The sequence below is a fragment of the Tachypleus tridentatus genome, chromosome 7, assembly GCF_004210375.1.
Source record: "Tachypleus tridentatus isolate NWPU-2018 chromosome 7, ASM421037v1, whole genome shotgun sequence".
In the NCBI taxonomy this organism is placed as follows: Eukaryota; Metazoa; Arthropoda; class Merostomata; order Xiphosura; family Limulidae; genus Tachypleus; species Tachypleus tridentatus.
The window spans coordinates 166,048,553-166,060,898 of record NC_134831.1 but is presented as its reverse complement, the minus strand read 5'-3'; the positions used below and the strand labels follow the sequence as shown (position 1 = coordinate 166,060,898).

Below are 12,346 nucleotides of genomic sequence, written 5' to 3'. Positions count from 1 at the left end.
TCTCTAAAAGCAAAGATGGGAGAATGGGACATTTAATGTAGGATTGAGCTCGTAACATAACCAACTATTTTATGTAATTATAAGTATGTTCTTCTTGTATTTACTTTATAATCTCAAATCATGTGATAACTTGTATTACAACTAAGTAGTTCTGTTTATATCAATGTCTTTTCTGTGTTTCTAATGTATTTTTAAATACTTTTTTTTCTTTAGGTTTCCAAAGTTCAAGAAAGATAATTATTTCTGTACAAATGACTAGTTAGACCAGGGTTCCCAACCGGTGGGTTGTGATCCCCAGGGGTCTCGAAGCCTTGGCAGGGGAGTCGCGTAGCCTTGTTAGAAGTAGCTTGGGATAACATTAATTTTATTTCATCAATTACATTTTCAAGTCGCAAGTGCCAAATAGTTGGGAACCCCTGAGTTAGACTTCATATGAAATAGTTTAACATAGAGCTGTGGAATTCATATTGTCCAACACTGAGAACAACAAATTTTACTGTTTATACTTTGCTTGTTGGACAAGTAGTTTTTGTTGATTTTTGTTTCACACTGCTTGATACATTTCTGAGAAAACACTGAAAAGATCTCTGTGGAGCTGTGTAAGTTCCAAAGATTCTGAACTGCAGAAATCAAGCACAGGTAACATAAACATTTAAAAATATATACCTCTAAAACAAAACTACATATATAAATATATGTATGTATGTATCTCCTTAACTTACAAACATTTAGTCACAGACAGAGTAATGACAGTAACAAATATTTAAATTAATGCTACAATATTATTGCATTACTTTTGTCTACAGTAGAAGCTCAATCCATTTTATCTCCAAGCTCTAGGAAGAATATATAACATGATGAAAAATTATTGAAAGGTTTAGGTAGTTTTACAAGGTGGCCTAAAGTTGTCTTTCCTAATTTAAAATATAAGAAAGAATTAAATAATTAAGAAAATACAACCATGCAATTTTTAACATCTTGTAGCCAAACTCCCACAGTTTTAGTCTTTTTTTTTCACTCCAGTGAGTTGTGTTACTCCATAAGATGGCAAACATACAGTGACTGTGGCACAGCATAATTGCAGACACCAGTAAAGGAAAGAAATATGAAGGTATGTTAAGGATATGATGTATTGCACTCTGTAGCAAACATAAGAGAGCTAAAGATCAGGATAATGGGAACCATTGTCACTGTAACTGTAGAAATGTTGCAGAGAACATGGACTGGAATCAAATATTGGTTATATCTACTGAGAACTACTAATGGTGCAAACATAGAAGTCTATTGACGTGTCAATAACTGTTTGAGTTGGGCCACAAAATGCTGAAAACTACATGGCTGTATTTCTTCAGTTACAAAATTATTATATTTTAAAACAGGAAACATAATTTTGGATCACTATATTAACTATGGGTGTGAACATATAAAATACCATGGTAACATCAACGTAAACAATGGCTTCTTTACAAGTTTGTGTGTGAAGTATGTGTTCTACCTGCAGCACCATAAATCCTTATAACTATTATAAATATATTAACTACAGATTTTTTTTTTAATTCCATTGTGGCTTGAAAACAGACGTATAAAAAAAAACAGTTGCATTTCTACAGATTTCCTTTCACTAAGTACAAACCACTAAGTATTGCATTTACTATCAGAACCTATTAGTTTGGCTGGATTATGAGAGATAAAGGACTCTATGAGATGTGATGTAAATATGTAGAGGTTGAAATCTGCAACAATCTTTCTTCTGACCTTTATGAAATCATCTACAATTCTATGATGTACCACAGCCATTCATGATCACAAGTTGTAATGGATGTGCAGCTGAAACACCAACTGTATACCAAATCTTTTCTGCACAATGGTGACCAATAGCTTTTGTTGCTGCCAAGCCTGAATGTTTTGTTGTGTGATAAAAACTCAAGAACTTGAGGTCACACTCCTTGATATTAAGTATGGTAGACTTTGAAGTGTATTAACAAGTCTTCTAGTGCTGACTATCCTTATTTTTCAGTTGTTGTAAAAGATACATTCCTGTTGCTATTATAGGAAAGCAGTAAGTTACACGGTTTTTACTTCACTTTGTAAAAATTATAGACTGCTTCAAAATCATCCCACACAGGAAACTTTTCTCATTGTAAACTACTCATGCTAATCAGTGAATCACTCTGTATACATTAAGGACAGTGATCAGTGTGTTACTGTGTATTTTAGGCCTGTTTACTTGATTATTGTTAGGACAGTTCCTACTGATGCTTCTTGTGTATGTTGCAGAATTTGTATTATAGGCATGACAGACTACAAGTATTCACCTGGAATTATCGTATGACCATTTTTTAAAATATTGTTACCATGTTCCTCCAGTCTCTAAATCGTTAACCTCTTTCCATAAGTTTTTAGTAACTGAAACATTTACTTATATGTCCCACAGATTATATTGTTTTGTGAAATTAATTAAACTAATTATGTATATAAATGTATTAACTATTTCTTTGGTGGCTGACTTACTAAGCATTATCTATTACATCTTTAATATGAGTAATGCATCAGGGTCATTCCCAGACTTTTTTTTTTTTTTGCATTTGATGTATAGAATGCAAGTAACCTTAGCATAATGGAAATAAACGAAAGGGTATTTGTTCTGCTGCGAAAAAGCTCGAATGTTTAACACTCTTATCATATAGACTCTAGCCTAACCTTTCAAGTATGCATTCATTGCTGAATTGTGTCTTATTAATTTACAATAAAGGATATTCATTTGGTTTTATATTTTTTCTTGTGTTATGTCATTAAAGATGTTCTCACAGGGTGAAAAAACATTGCTCCATTTGTTGATGTAAGCATGGACCACAGTCTAATCTATGCTGAACTATCAGAAATGATTATTATTAACATAGAATTACTAACAAAGGACTTGATACATAACTGTCATAATTGTTTTCCATGTGGCTGTGTCTCGTAAGTATGTTTGGCAGTAGTTTGTGCTGGAGCAAATGGATCAGTTTTGCTGGTTCAGGCTCGAAAATACAGCAGAGAAATTGTCAAAGATTAGTATACACACACACGTGATTGCAATTCTCTCATGCCACTGTGCCACATGGATGTAAAATGTGTAGACTACTTTTGGCACGGGGTCAATATTACTCACTTGTGCTCAACAGTTAGAAAATAACTCATAAGAGGGCCCAGTGATCTGGAAAAAGTGCTGGGTAAATGTTTTTAGAATACAGACTGCGGAAAGTGTATTGCTATCAATATTCTAAGACAAACTGGAAAGAAATATGTATTATGTTAAGCCATTGGAAACGGAGATGGAGCCATTTTTAATATCCTTGTTAGCTGTAGAATGGCTCTAAGTTTTTTGTTGTTGTTTTTTTCAAGTATAAACTTTTAGGCCATAGCTCCATCGTCTCTTGCTCAATTTGAGATCTAATTACAGTATTGAACATAAAGAAGTGAAACTCTTTCAATTAAGGTAGTTGACCATGCCCAAGGCCTCATAGTTTAATTTATTTTAACTCTGCCTTAAAGAATTTCATTTTGAGTAATAAAATTGAATCAGATATGCTTGCCATCTACTTTTGATATTGCTGGCACATAGAAATATAGCTAATTAAAAGAGAAAAAAGTTACTGTAGATCAATTTAACGTAATCCTGACTAGAAGAGGATTCCCTCTTATTTCTTTTACTTGATTTTTCAAGGATTGTTTTAGTCAATGTTTGGCTTTTTTCTAAAAGCATATTAAAACAGCACTAAGTTTGTAACTGGATCAAAAAAATGTAAGTTTACAGAAGGAGTTTCTTCAGACAGATAAATCAGAGCTTTGAATTTTTACAATAAAACGAAATTATTTTAATCTATGAATATTGAGAAATGAGTCACCCTATGTCTAACTGTAACATTGAATTATGATTAATTTGTTTTATAGGTTGCTCTAGTAGTGAGTTTTTATTCAACACTCTAAACTTCTGAACTGTATGTGTTTCTTTGATATAACAAGGTAAAAATAACATCTCTAATGATCCCTGGAAAGTATTGATTTTAAGACACTGAAGTTAACTGTGCTAGAGTTTTAAGATTATTCTGGAAGTTTTGTTATATAATGTTAAGTTCAGTAATGTAAGTCACTTTTGTTTTCTCTTGTAGGTTCTAGAAAAAAAATGTCTGTAGCTGTGGTGAACCAAAATAAGGTTAAGGTTGATTATAACCCAGTAGAACTAAAGCGTAGTAGTTCTACATTTATACAGTCAGAGACCACTGAATTACAATATTGCATAGAAAGAAATGGTTCCCAGCAATCCCAAGACTTAAATTCATTGAATAGTGGGTGTTATAGTTTAAACTCATTTTCTAACCAGAGTATCCTGGACACTAATACTTCAAGTAGTGATGGATACGAGTTAAGTTGCAAAATACCAAAACTTTCTTATGATAAAGTCATCAGTGATGAGGATGTTCAATGGGAGGACATGGATGATTCAGACTTTGTCAAGTGTTTATTGATGTGTGATAAGGTAGAATCTTTATACTTACGAGCTGAATATGTTAATCACTCGGGAGGGGCTAGAGGCAGTGATCTGTTCTGGGAAGTGACTGCAAAGAAATATGGAATCAAGACTGTGGTATACTCATTCAGAGGTCATGCTTCATCCAATCCAAACCGGTATGAATTGTCACAGCAAGAATTATCTAGTGCAAAACCTCACCTGCTGAGGGCAAACATGACACTGAAGAGAAAATATCCAACAGGGAAAACATTTATTGATAACTTATTAAGTCGCAACTGGTTTCAGGTACAGAATTCTGATGCAGTATTTGCCATTGGAAAGATAAATAAGAACCGTCAAACTGTGGATGGGGGTACTGGTTGGGCTGTTCAGATGGGTATCGATAATCATAAGCAGACATATGTATTTGATTGTATTCAGAAGAACAAAGGTGGTCTAACTGAAGGTTCGTGTCATTGGTATAGTTTCTGTGAGAAAAGGAAAATGTTTGAATTATTTAATGGAATGCCTATACTAACAAAAAGGTTCACTGGCATTGGATCAAGACAGCTGTCCAGTAAAGGAAAAGGTGCTATTGAAGATGTATTTAAAAGTACTTTCAAATTTAGCACATGAATTTCAAAGCATTACACAGATATCACAGGTTTGTTGATCTTCTGATCATATCCCCACCTTCTTGTGCCAGTTAATATCTGTAGTGGAAAATAACTTGAAAAATAATGCTGTGTATAGTTAGTGTGGTACAACAGTTTTTATTGCATTCTATGTGCTTCAAGACTTGGGGAAAAATAAACTATTTCAAAGCAAGATGAATTTGTTTTATTATGTAATAATTTTTTGTTTATTTCACATTATCACCCCTCTTTATATAGTGAATTTACTTGTAGCTTGTCCATAATTCCTGGGACTAGACATTGTTACTTCAAGTCTAGTAAAGTTAATTAAATCCAGGATTTAAATAAGAAAGAAAAATCATATTAGTGTTTGAAAGCATTGTGTAGAATTATGTATTAATTCATGAAACAAATATACTGTTGATGTATGTGTTGAAAAAAATGTGTATATAATGTTAGAAGTACATAGCTGATTAGATAGCTTTTATTCATTCTTAAAAGATAGCTAAAAACAAATTCATAACGGAGCTTAAGGTTGTTGGGTTTTTTGGTTTTTTTTGTAGTTTTAGTTTCATTTATTTTTAAAACTAATGCATGTATGTTTTCTGAAGCATTTTGAAATAACTGTAAATATTATTATCTAAATAAATGGAAATTATAAGCCAGTACATCATGTTCAGGTAATGTTTACACTTTTGAACAAAAACAAGTGTGAAATTACAGAACATTAGGTAGTACTTATATATGTTGTTGGAATTGCAGCATGATTTACATTCTTTAACAGCACTTAGATGGATGTTTAGGAAACTTTCTTTTCAGTGCTCTGTAACATAATGTTTTGGATGTTTCATGTGGGAAAGATGTAATTATAAATCAACTTGGTTTCTACATTCATTATGGTAGCCATTCATTGGGTGAGTTTCAGTTTTCTCACATTATTTTCTAATATTAAATGTGATCTATACAAAATATTTCTGTCTATAACAAGTCACACAGTATTACATATACTAGTTAAAAAAAGCATCTTAGATTGATTAAAATCTGATTATTGTCATTGGAAATTATTACATTAAATTCTTTGAAAAATTTTGAAAATATATTGTGTATTAAAATAAATATCACAAAACAAAATAATTAGACTTTTTTTTTTTTCAAATGTGTAATAATAGTTTGATTCACCTCTACCCTAAACAGATAGCTCTTACCTTGCACCAAGCGATAAATAAAATTTTCACCTTTAAATGTGCTAATCTGTGATGCAGTTATTAGACTGTAATTCTCCACCAACAGAAGGGCATCACATAGTAAGCACAAGCATTTCAGCATAGGCTTGTGCTATTCCTCAGCAATGCTTGACTTGAGACAGGTGTTTTTCAGGAAGAGTTATGAAATTTTCAGTTATTATTTTAAACTTGGTTGTAAATCATAGTCACCTTTATATTCTTAGTTTTGAGGAAGACAACAGTTTTAAACATTTCAGTTAGAACATCTTATTTGTATTATATTAATTGAATCTCTTCATCACATTCCAAAACTTTAGATGTGTTCCAGATTGTGATATGATATCTTCAACAGAACCATTCTCCATCGCTATTAATATAGTGTTTAGGTTTCATAGTTAATTTCCATTTTTGTTATTGCAAAAATGACAATGTGTGACATGGTCACACCAGATTTACTTTAATAACAAAAACAATTCAGTGTTTTTGTGGATCATCTGAACTATGACATCAAGAATACACATTTTTTTCCACCTCCTGAAATACCATGCTCTACAACAGGAGTCATCTGTTACTGTTTTCAGTGGAACCGTAGTGGCCTGTAACATTGCTGCTACTGTGCACCAGGTGATTGGTTCTATTCTAATCTCAGATCCAAGTTTCCCAACCTTCTACTTTTGTTACTTCAGTTGAGCCTGCCTTGTCTTTTGATGATTTTTACCTGCTTTTGTTTCTGGATTTTCTATTCCTTATAAGGAACAGGTAAACCCTTTTTCATTCTTTGATATTTGTTTTCTTTCTTTGTCTCTCTCTCTGTTGTTCTCAGTCTATTTGTCTTCATCTCACTTTTGCTCAGATTTTTATTATCTACCCTCAAGTAGATTTCCTTGGGGTAAACTCCCCCCTTTACTTGTGCTTCCTCTTAGTCTTGTTTTTTAAAACATTCCACAGTCCCAAGTAATTTGTACATTTTGATTCTGCACTTTGTTTGATCAGGGTGCCTTACTTTACTTTCTGGATCTGGAGTTGCCTTCTTCAGATTTATTTTGGAGACTTCTGTGAGATGCCTCTTTTTTGAAACAGCAGTATTTTTTCTCATTTCCACCTTGCTTAATCTAGTGGTCCCTACGGATTTATTATTTTTGGAACCTTATAAGGTTGTCCTCCCCTCTTCTACTCATTGTCTTCATGCTTTTTGACTTCCACCCTGTTGGAAGGTTGGGCATCATGGTTCACAGAGGTGACTTGTTTCTGATTTGGTCTGATGGGATCTATGCTCTACTGCTTTGCACAACTACAGACTTTGCATCCCTATCTTTTCAACTCTTGGAGGAGACTTCCTTCTCTCCAGGTTATGAATCCAGGCTGGGTTTTACTATTATCTCTTTGTCTTTCTCAAAAAGATGGGAGATTGTTAAGCTAATATTGTTCTGTTGTCCTTGAACCAGTTTCTTGTCATTCCTCAGTTCATTATTAATGATGATTTTTTCAATCTGAAGTGTGTGTTCTCATGTAGTTAGTGAATGACAAGGGATGCATTTTTTCACATTCTAGTTTGTTGACTATCAGTCATGAACTTTGAGAGGATAAAGCCATTTGTCCTTGCAGTACTCACAGCTGAGATGGAATTTGTCTGTAAAAGTGCTTTGGCAGAACTTATTTTACCTTCCAGGCAATACTTTGGAGAATAAAACAAACAATGAAAGCAACAGGTGTGATCCTGAACTCACATCTAGTTAGTGTTTGTTGTACCTATTCACACTGCACAGTCTGTCAGGGTTAAAACTTGTACCAGTGAAAGAAAATTCCACTTCTGTACTATCACCTATACATTTATTTTTCTCTTTTCTTCTAAAAGAGTAGTTGGAGAACCTTTGCTTCTCCAATCCCAAGTTGCTAGGGGGGTGATGTGAAGTATGAGACTGAGTAGACATTGGCACAGCCTTCTGTCAGAAGTAAAGCTGGTGGTTATGCCAGATGAATAGATTCTGAAATTTCCTTGGGATGCAGTTATGGGATGATTTTGTCCTGCAACTTTTTATTCTAGTAAGTATTTCATGTATTCTTCCACTGCTGTATGGCTTAACATATTGCTCTAGTCGTATTACACACTCAATATTAGCCAATTGAGTCAGAGGTAATGGTCAGTCGAGCAGTCTTAATGATGCTAGAGCACCACAAAGAAAAATTATTTTGCTCTTTCACCTTGAATGGACAAAGGGTATTCCCTGCAAGAAAAAGACAAAGCCTTCCCTCAAGTGATGCCCCACTAAATTCCCACATTCCCTAATGAGCAAGTGTTTCATAAACACTTATCTGCTCTGTGGAGAGATGAGTGGCATTTATGGACTTAAGATTTTCCTTACCTGAAAGTGTATGTTAGGTAGATACCTCCACTAAACCACCCACTTCTCTTACTTCATCGAAAATGAGTCTGTTAAAATGTTAGTGCTTATAAGATTTAGTGTGCATGGATAATGTATCAGGTCATCCCATAAGTAATGTCTGAAAATTTAATACAGAAAGTACATCATCATTTCTGTCTTTGTAGAAGGCTTTAATGACTAGAATATGTAGTAGGATGTGTATAAAAATGTTCAGACAAATAAAAGAAACTAATCCAACTTCACTTGTTCAGATCATTAATCAAATAAACCTTTATCAAGATGGATGTGTCTGAGGAGTATATTAGCCATATAATGCATTATGAGTTTATAAAAGACAACAGTGCAGCAGAAACTACACAAAACATTCAAGGTGTGTTTGTGGTCCAGAGTCTCTCAGTGAAAGAATATGTCGAAGGTGGTTTCAGAAGTTCAGATCAGGTGACTACAGCTTAAGTGATGTGCCATGTTGAGGTTGTCCTGTTGAGTTTAATGATGACTTGCTGCACAGAAGTTTAATTCAATCCATTCAACAGTTCATTGTCATCTGCAACAGCTTGGAAAGGTGTCAAAACTTGGAAAATGAGTTCCCCATGAGTTGACAGAAGTCAATCTTAGAACAAGAGTAGACATTTGCACTTCTCTGCACTCTCATGAATGTAACTCACCCTTTGGACAGGTTGGTGACTGGCGATGAAAAATGGATATTTTATAAATATGCAGACAATGGTTCAGTGCAGGTACACTGGCTAAAGCACAGCCCAAAATGTACCTCCACCCTAGGGAAGTCTTGTTAAGCATTTGGTTGGATATTGTTGATGTGATCCACTTTTGAGTTGCCATCACTCAATGTAATGAATACATCAGACTTTTATTGTCAACACTTAGAGTGCTTGAATGTTGCATTGAAAGAATGGAGGCCTGCTATAATCAATCATAAAGTTGTTGTGTTACACCAAAGTAATGCACAGCCCCATACAGCAAGGGTCACATCTGCAAAGATTGAAGAGCTAGACTGGGAAAAACTTCCATATCCTCCTTATTCTCCAGACCTTGCCCCATGTGATTATATTCTGTTTCAAAGTTTGCAGAACTAACTTGATTGAAAAGAGCTTGGAACACAGGAAGATGTCAAAATTACCCTCTCAACATTCTTTTCCTTCCAAACCCTAAGAATTTTATAGAAGTGGTATTCAGAAGCTTGTGAATCATTTGCATAAAGTAATAAATAATAATGGAACATAGATTATTGATTAAATGACATTGAAAGTGTTTGAAGTCCTTTCTCTTTTTCTGAACCAAAAATTGGATATTATTTAAGGGATGACCTGATGCTATCTTTATTGTTAAAAGGTTGAGTTGTAATAGTGATTGTATTATGTACTAGTGTAGTGCATGAGAGGGAGTTACATTCAAGGTTTGGCACATATACAAGAAATGTTTTTTGCATTTATTTGAGGTATTAGCTATCTGTTCTGTAGACACGCAAGTATTTATGTGAAATGTTAACTTTTGCCTTACATTATTTTAGTAGTAACCAGATTTAACTCATTTGCTGTGTGTTCTTTAGAACAAACGTAAAAAAAATTCTCTGCTGAGGAAATGTGATAGGTCGTCATTCTGACATGCAACTCTTATCAGCAGAAACAGGAAATTCATATAATCCTACTTTATGTATTTGTAACATTGGTAAATGTATTTTATTTATGTATGCCTAATAAATGTGTGTGTGTGTTTGTATACACTACTGGTTGAAACCATCAGTCCATAACATAAGGGTAAAAATAGATTTTGTATTACCCAATGTACATCACACTTCCTTTTATATAAACTCATGAATTAGGAAATAATAAGTACAGTGTTAAGCAGAACAAACCGGTACATAACATCCTACCTGCATTAGAATTTTATGAAATAAAAAATAGAATTTAAATTAGTTCCCATGGAACACTCACTTTTATTGTAGTAATAACAATTTTGTTTATCAACTGGACACATTTAGGGTGCAGGTGTTTGTAGAATGCTTGTCATTTAGTGTCTGTTATACATACCAGTCCTGGTGAGTTTACTTCTGATTGCAACAGATGTGTTTGAGTCTCAATGCAAGTATCCTACAATTGTACTGAGCCAAAACTAACAGCCTGCAGTTATCTGCTTGTATTGACCAGTTGCCCATTCCATTAGTTTGGAAGTAGTTCCACATGATGATACTTAAAAGAGTTAAACATTAATGGCCTGGTAGATGATTGGTCAGTTTTTTCACATGAGGTGAACAGATGTTTTCATTTTAGTCTAACCATCATTCTTGAATATTTTTAAACTCTGATAGGGTTTGTTTCACAGGAAGTGAGGTTTATTCCTTGGTGTTTTAGCAAGATCATGGTGAGGAAATATATATAGTTTACATTTTCTCTTAGTACAGTTTTTCTGTTTTCTTTATTCTTATGACAAAAGAGGCCAGTGCGACAGTAATGTTTCTCATATTTGTCCATGAATGATATTGATACAGTTTGGCATATTTTTTTTAGGTGTGTCACAAGTAGACCTGTTACCTGTGATGCTGGAACTGATTTATAGTTGATTAATTTATTCTATTTAAAATCAACAAAGTTGAAGAACTTTCAATGTCACAATGTGTTATCTGACTCAGATCACAGGATTAATGAAACCCATATATTCTTTTGTGTTCAATTGCAGGTATTCATGCATTAAAATTTTGATGTACTATTAGATTGTTTTTTATTTTGTAATAAGGCTTAGCATGGCCTGGTGGTTAGGGTGTTTAATTCACAATCTTCAGGTCTTGAGTTTGAATTCCCATTTCTGAAGATGCTCTCCCTTTAAGCTCTGCGACCATTGTAATATGACGTACATCACACTATCGTTAGTAGAAGAGCAGCCCAACAGTTAGCAGGTAGTGTAGACTTGCTGCCTTCTAGTCTACCACTACTAAATTACGGACATCTAGCATATATAACCTTGCACAGTTGACAACAGGCAAAACAAATTTCTATTTCTTATCAAAATAAATGAAATAATTAGGAGGGTCTCACATACCTCTATTTCATCCTGGCTTGTAAGTTTTGGATTGGACAGGAAGTAAATTCCACTTTGGTATTTTATTGTGTGTTTTAAAGCATGAAGGGTTGCAGACTTTCGTATTCACTATTTGTCACAATCAAACTTAAACTACAGTTAAATTTAAATGAGGTGTGAGGTAAATGAAATGAAACAAAAGCTTTATTTAACTGGTAGTTAAAAATTTTTAATCAGTTATGCAACTGGTTGTGTAAGTAATTGTGATGCTCTTACATTTTTTTCAGTTTCCCTGATGCTTTTTCCAAATGATTGTATTTTTTCATAGTATCAATGGGAGAAAGTTCACGGTATGACAATGTACTCATCTGTGAAAATGTACATAGATGGCAGACAAAAGTTACATTGTGTAGTTAACAGTATATAATACTGACATTCCTATTTTAATAATAAAGTCACGTTTCTAATGACAACAATATTATCATTGTCAGTATTATCAAACAATTATTTTAAAATTATTTCTTAATTACTGAAATATCTATTGTTCATTCTGAACTTAACTGAATGATGCAGCAGAGA

At 33.6% G+C, this 12,346-nt stretch overlaps 1 protein-coding gene across 1 annotated transcript; it reads left to right on the top strand.

Annotated features, from left to right (window-relative positions):
* Positions 1-301: 301 nt before the first annotated feature.
* Positions 302-10,469, top strand: LOC143257137 (uncharacterized). The gene is made up of 2 exons (XM_076515426.1): positions 302-639; positions 4,152-10,469. The coding sequence occupies exon 2, from the start codon at positions 4,166-4,168 to the stop codon at positions 5,126-5,128; it is 963 nt and encodes a 320-aa protein (XP_076371541.1). The 5' UTR covers positions 302-639; positions 4,152-4,165; the 3' UTR covers positions 5,129-10,469.
* Positions 10,470-12,346: the final 1,877 nt, after the last annotated feature.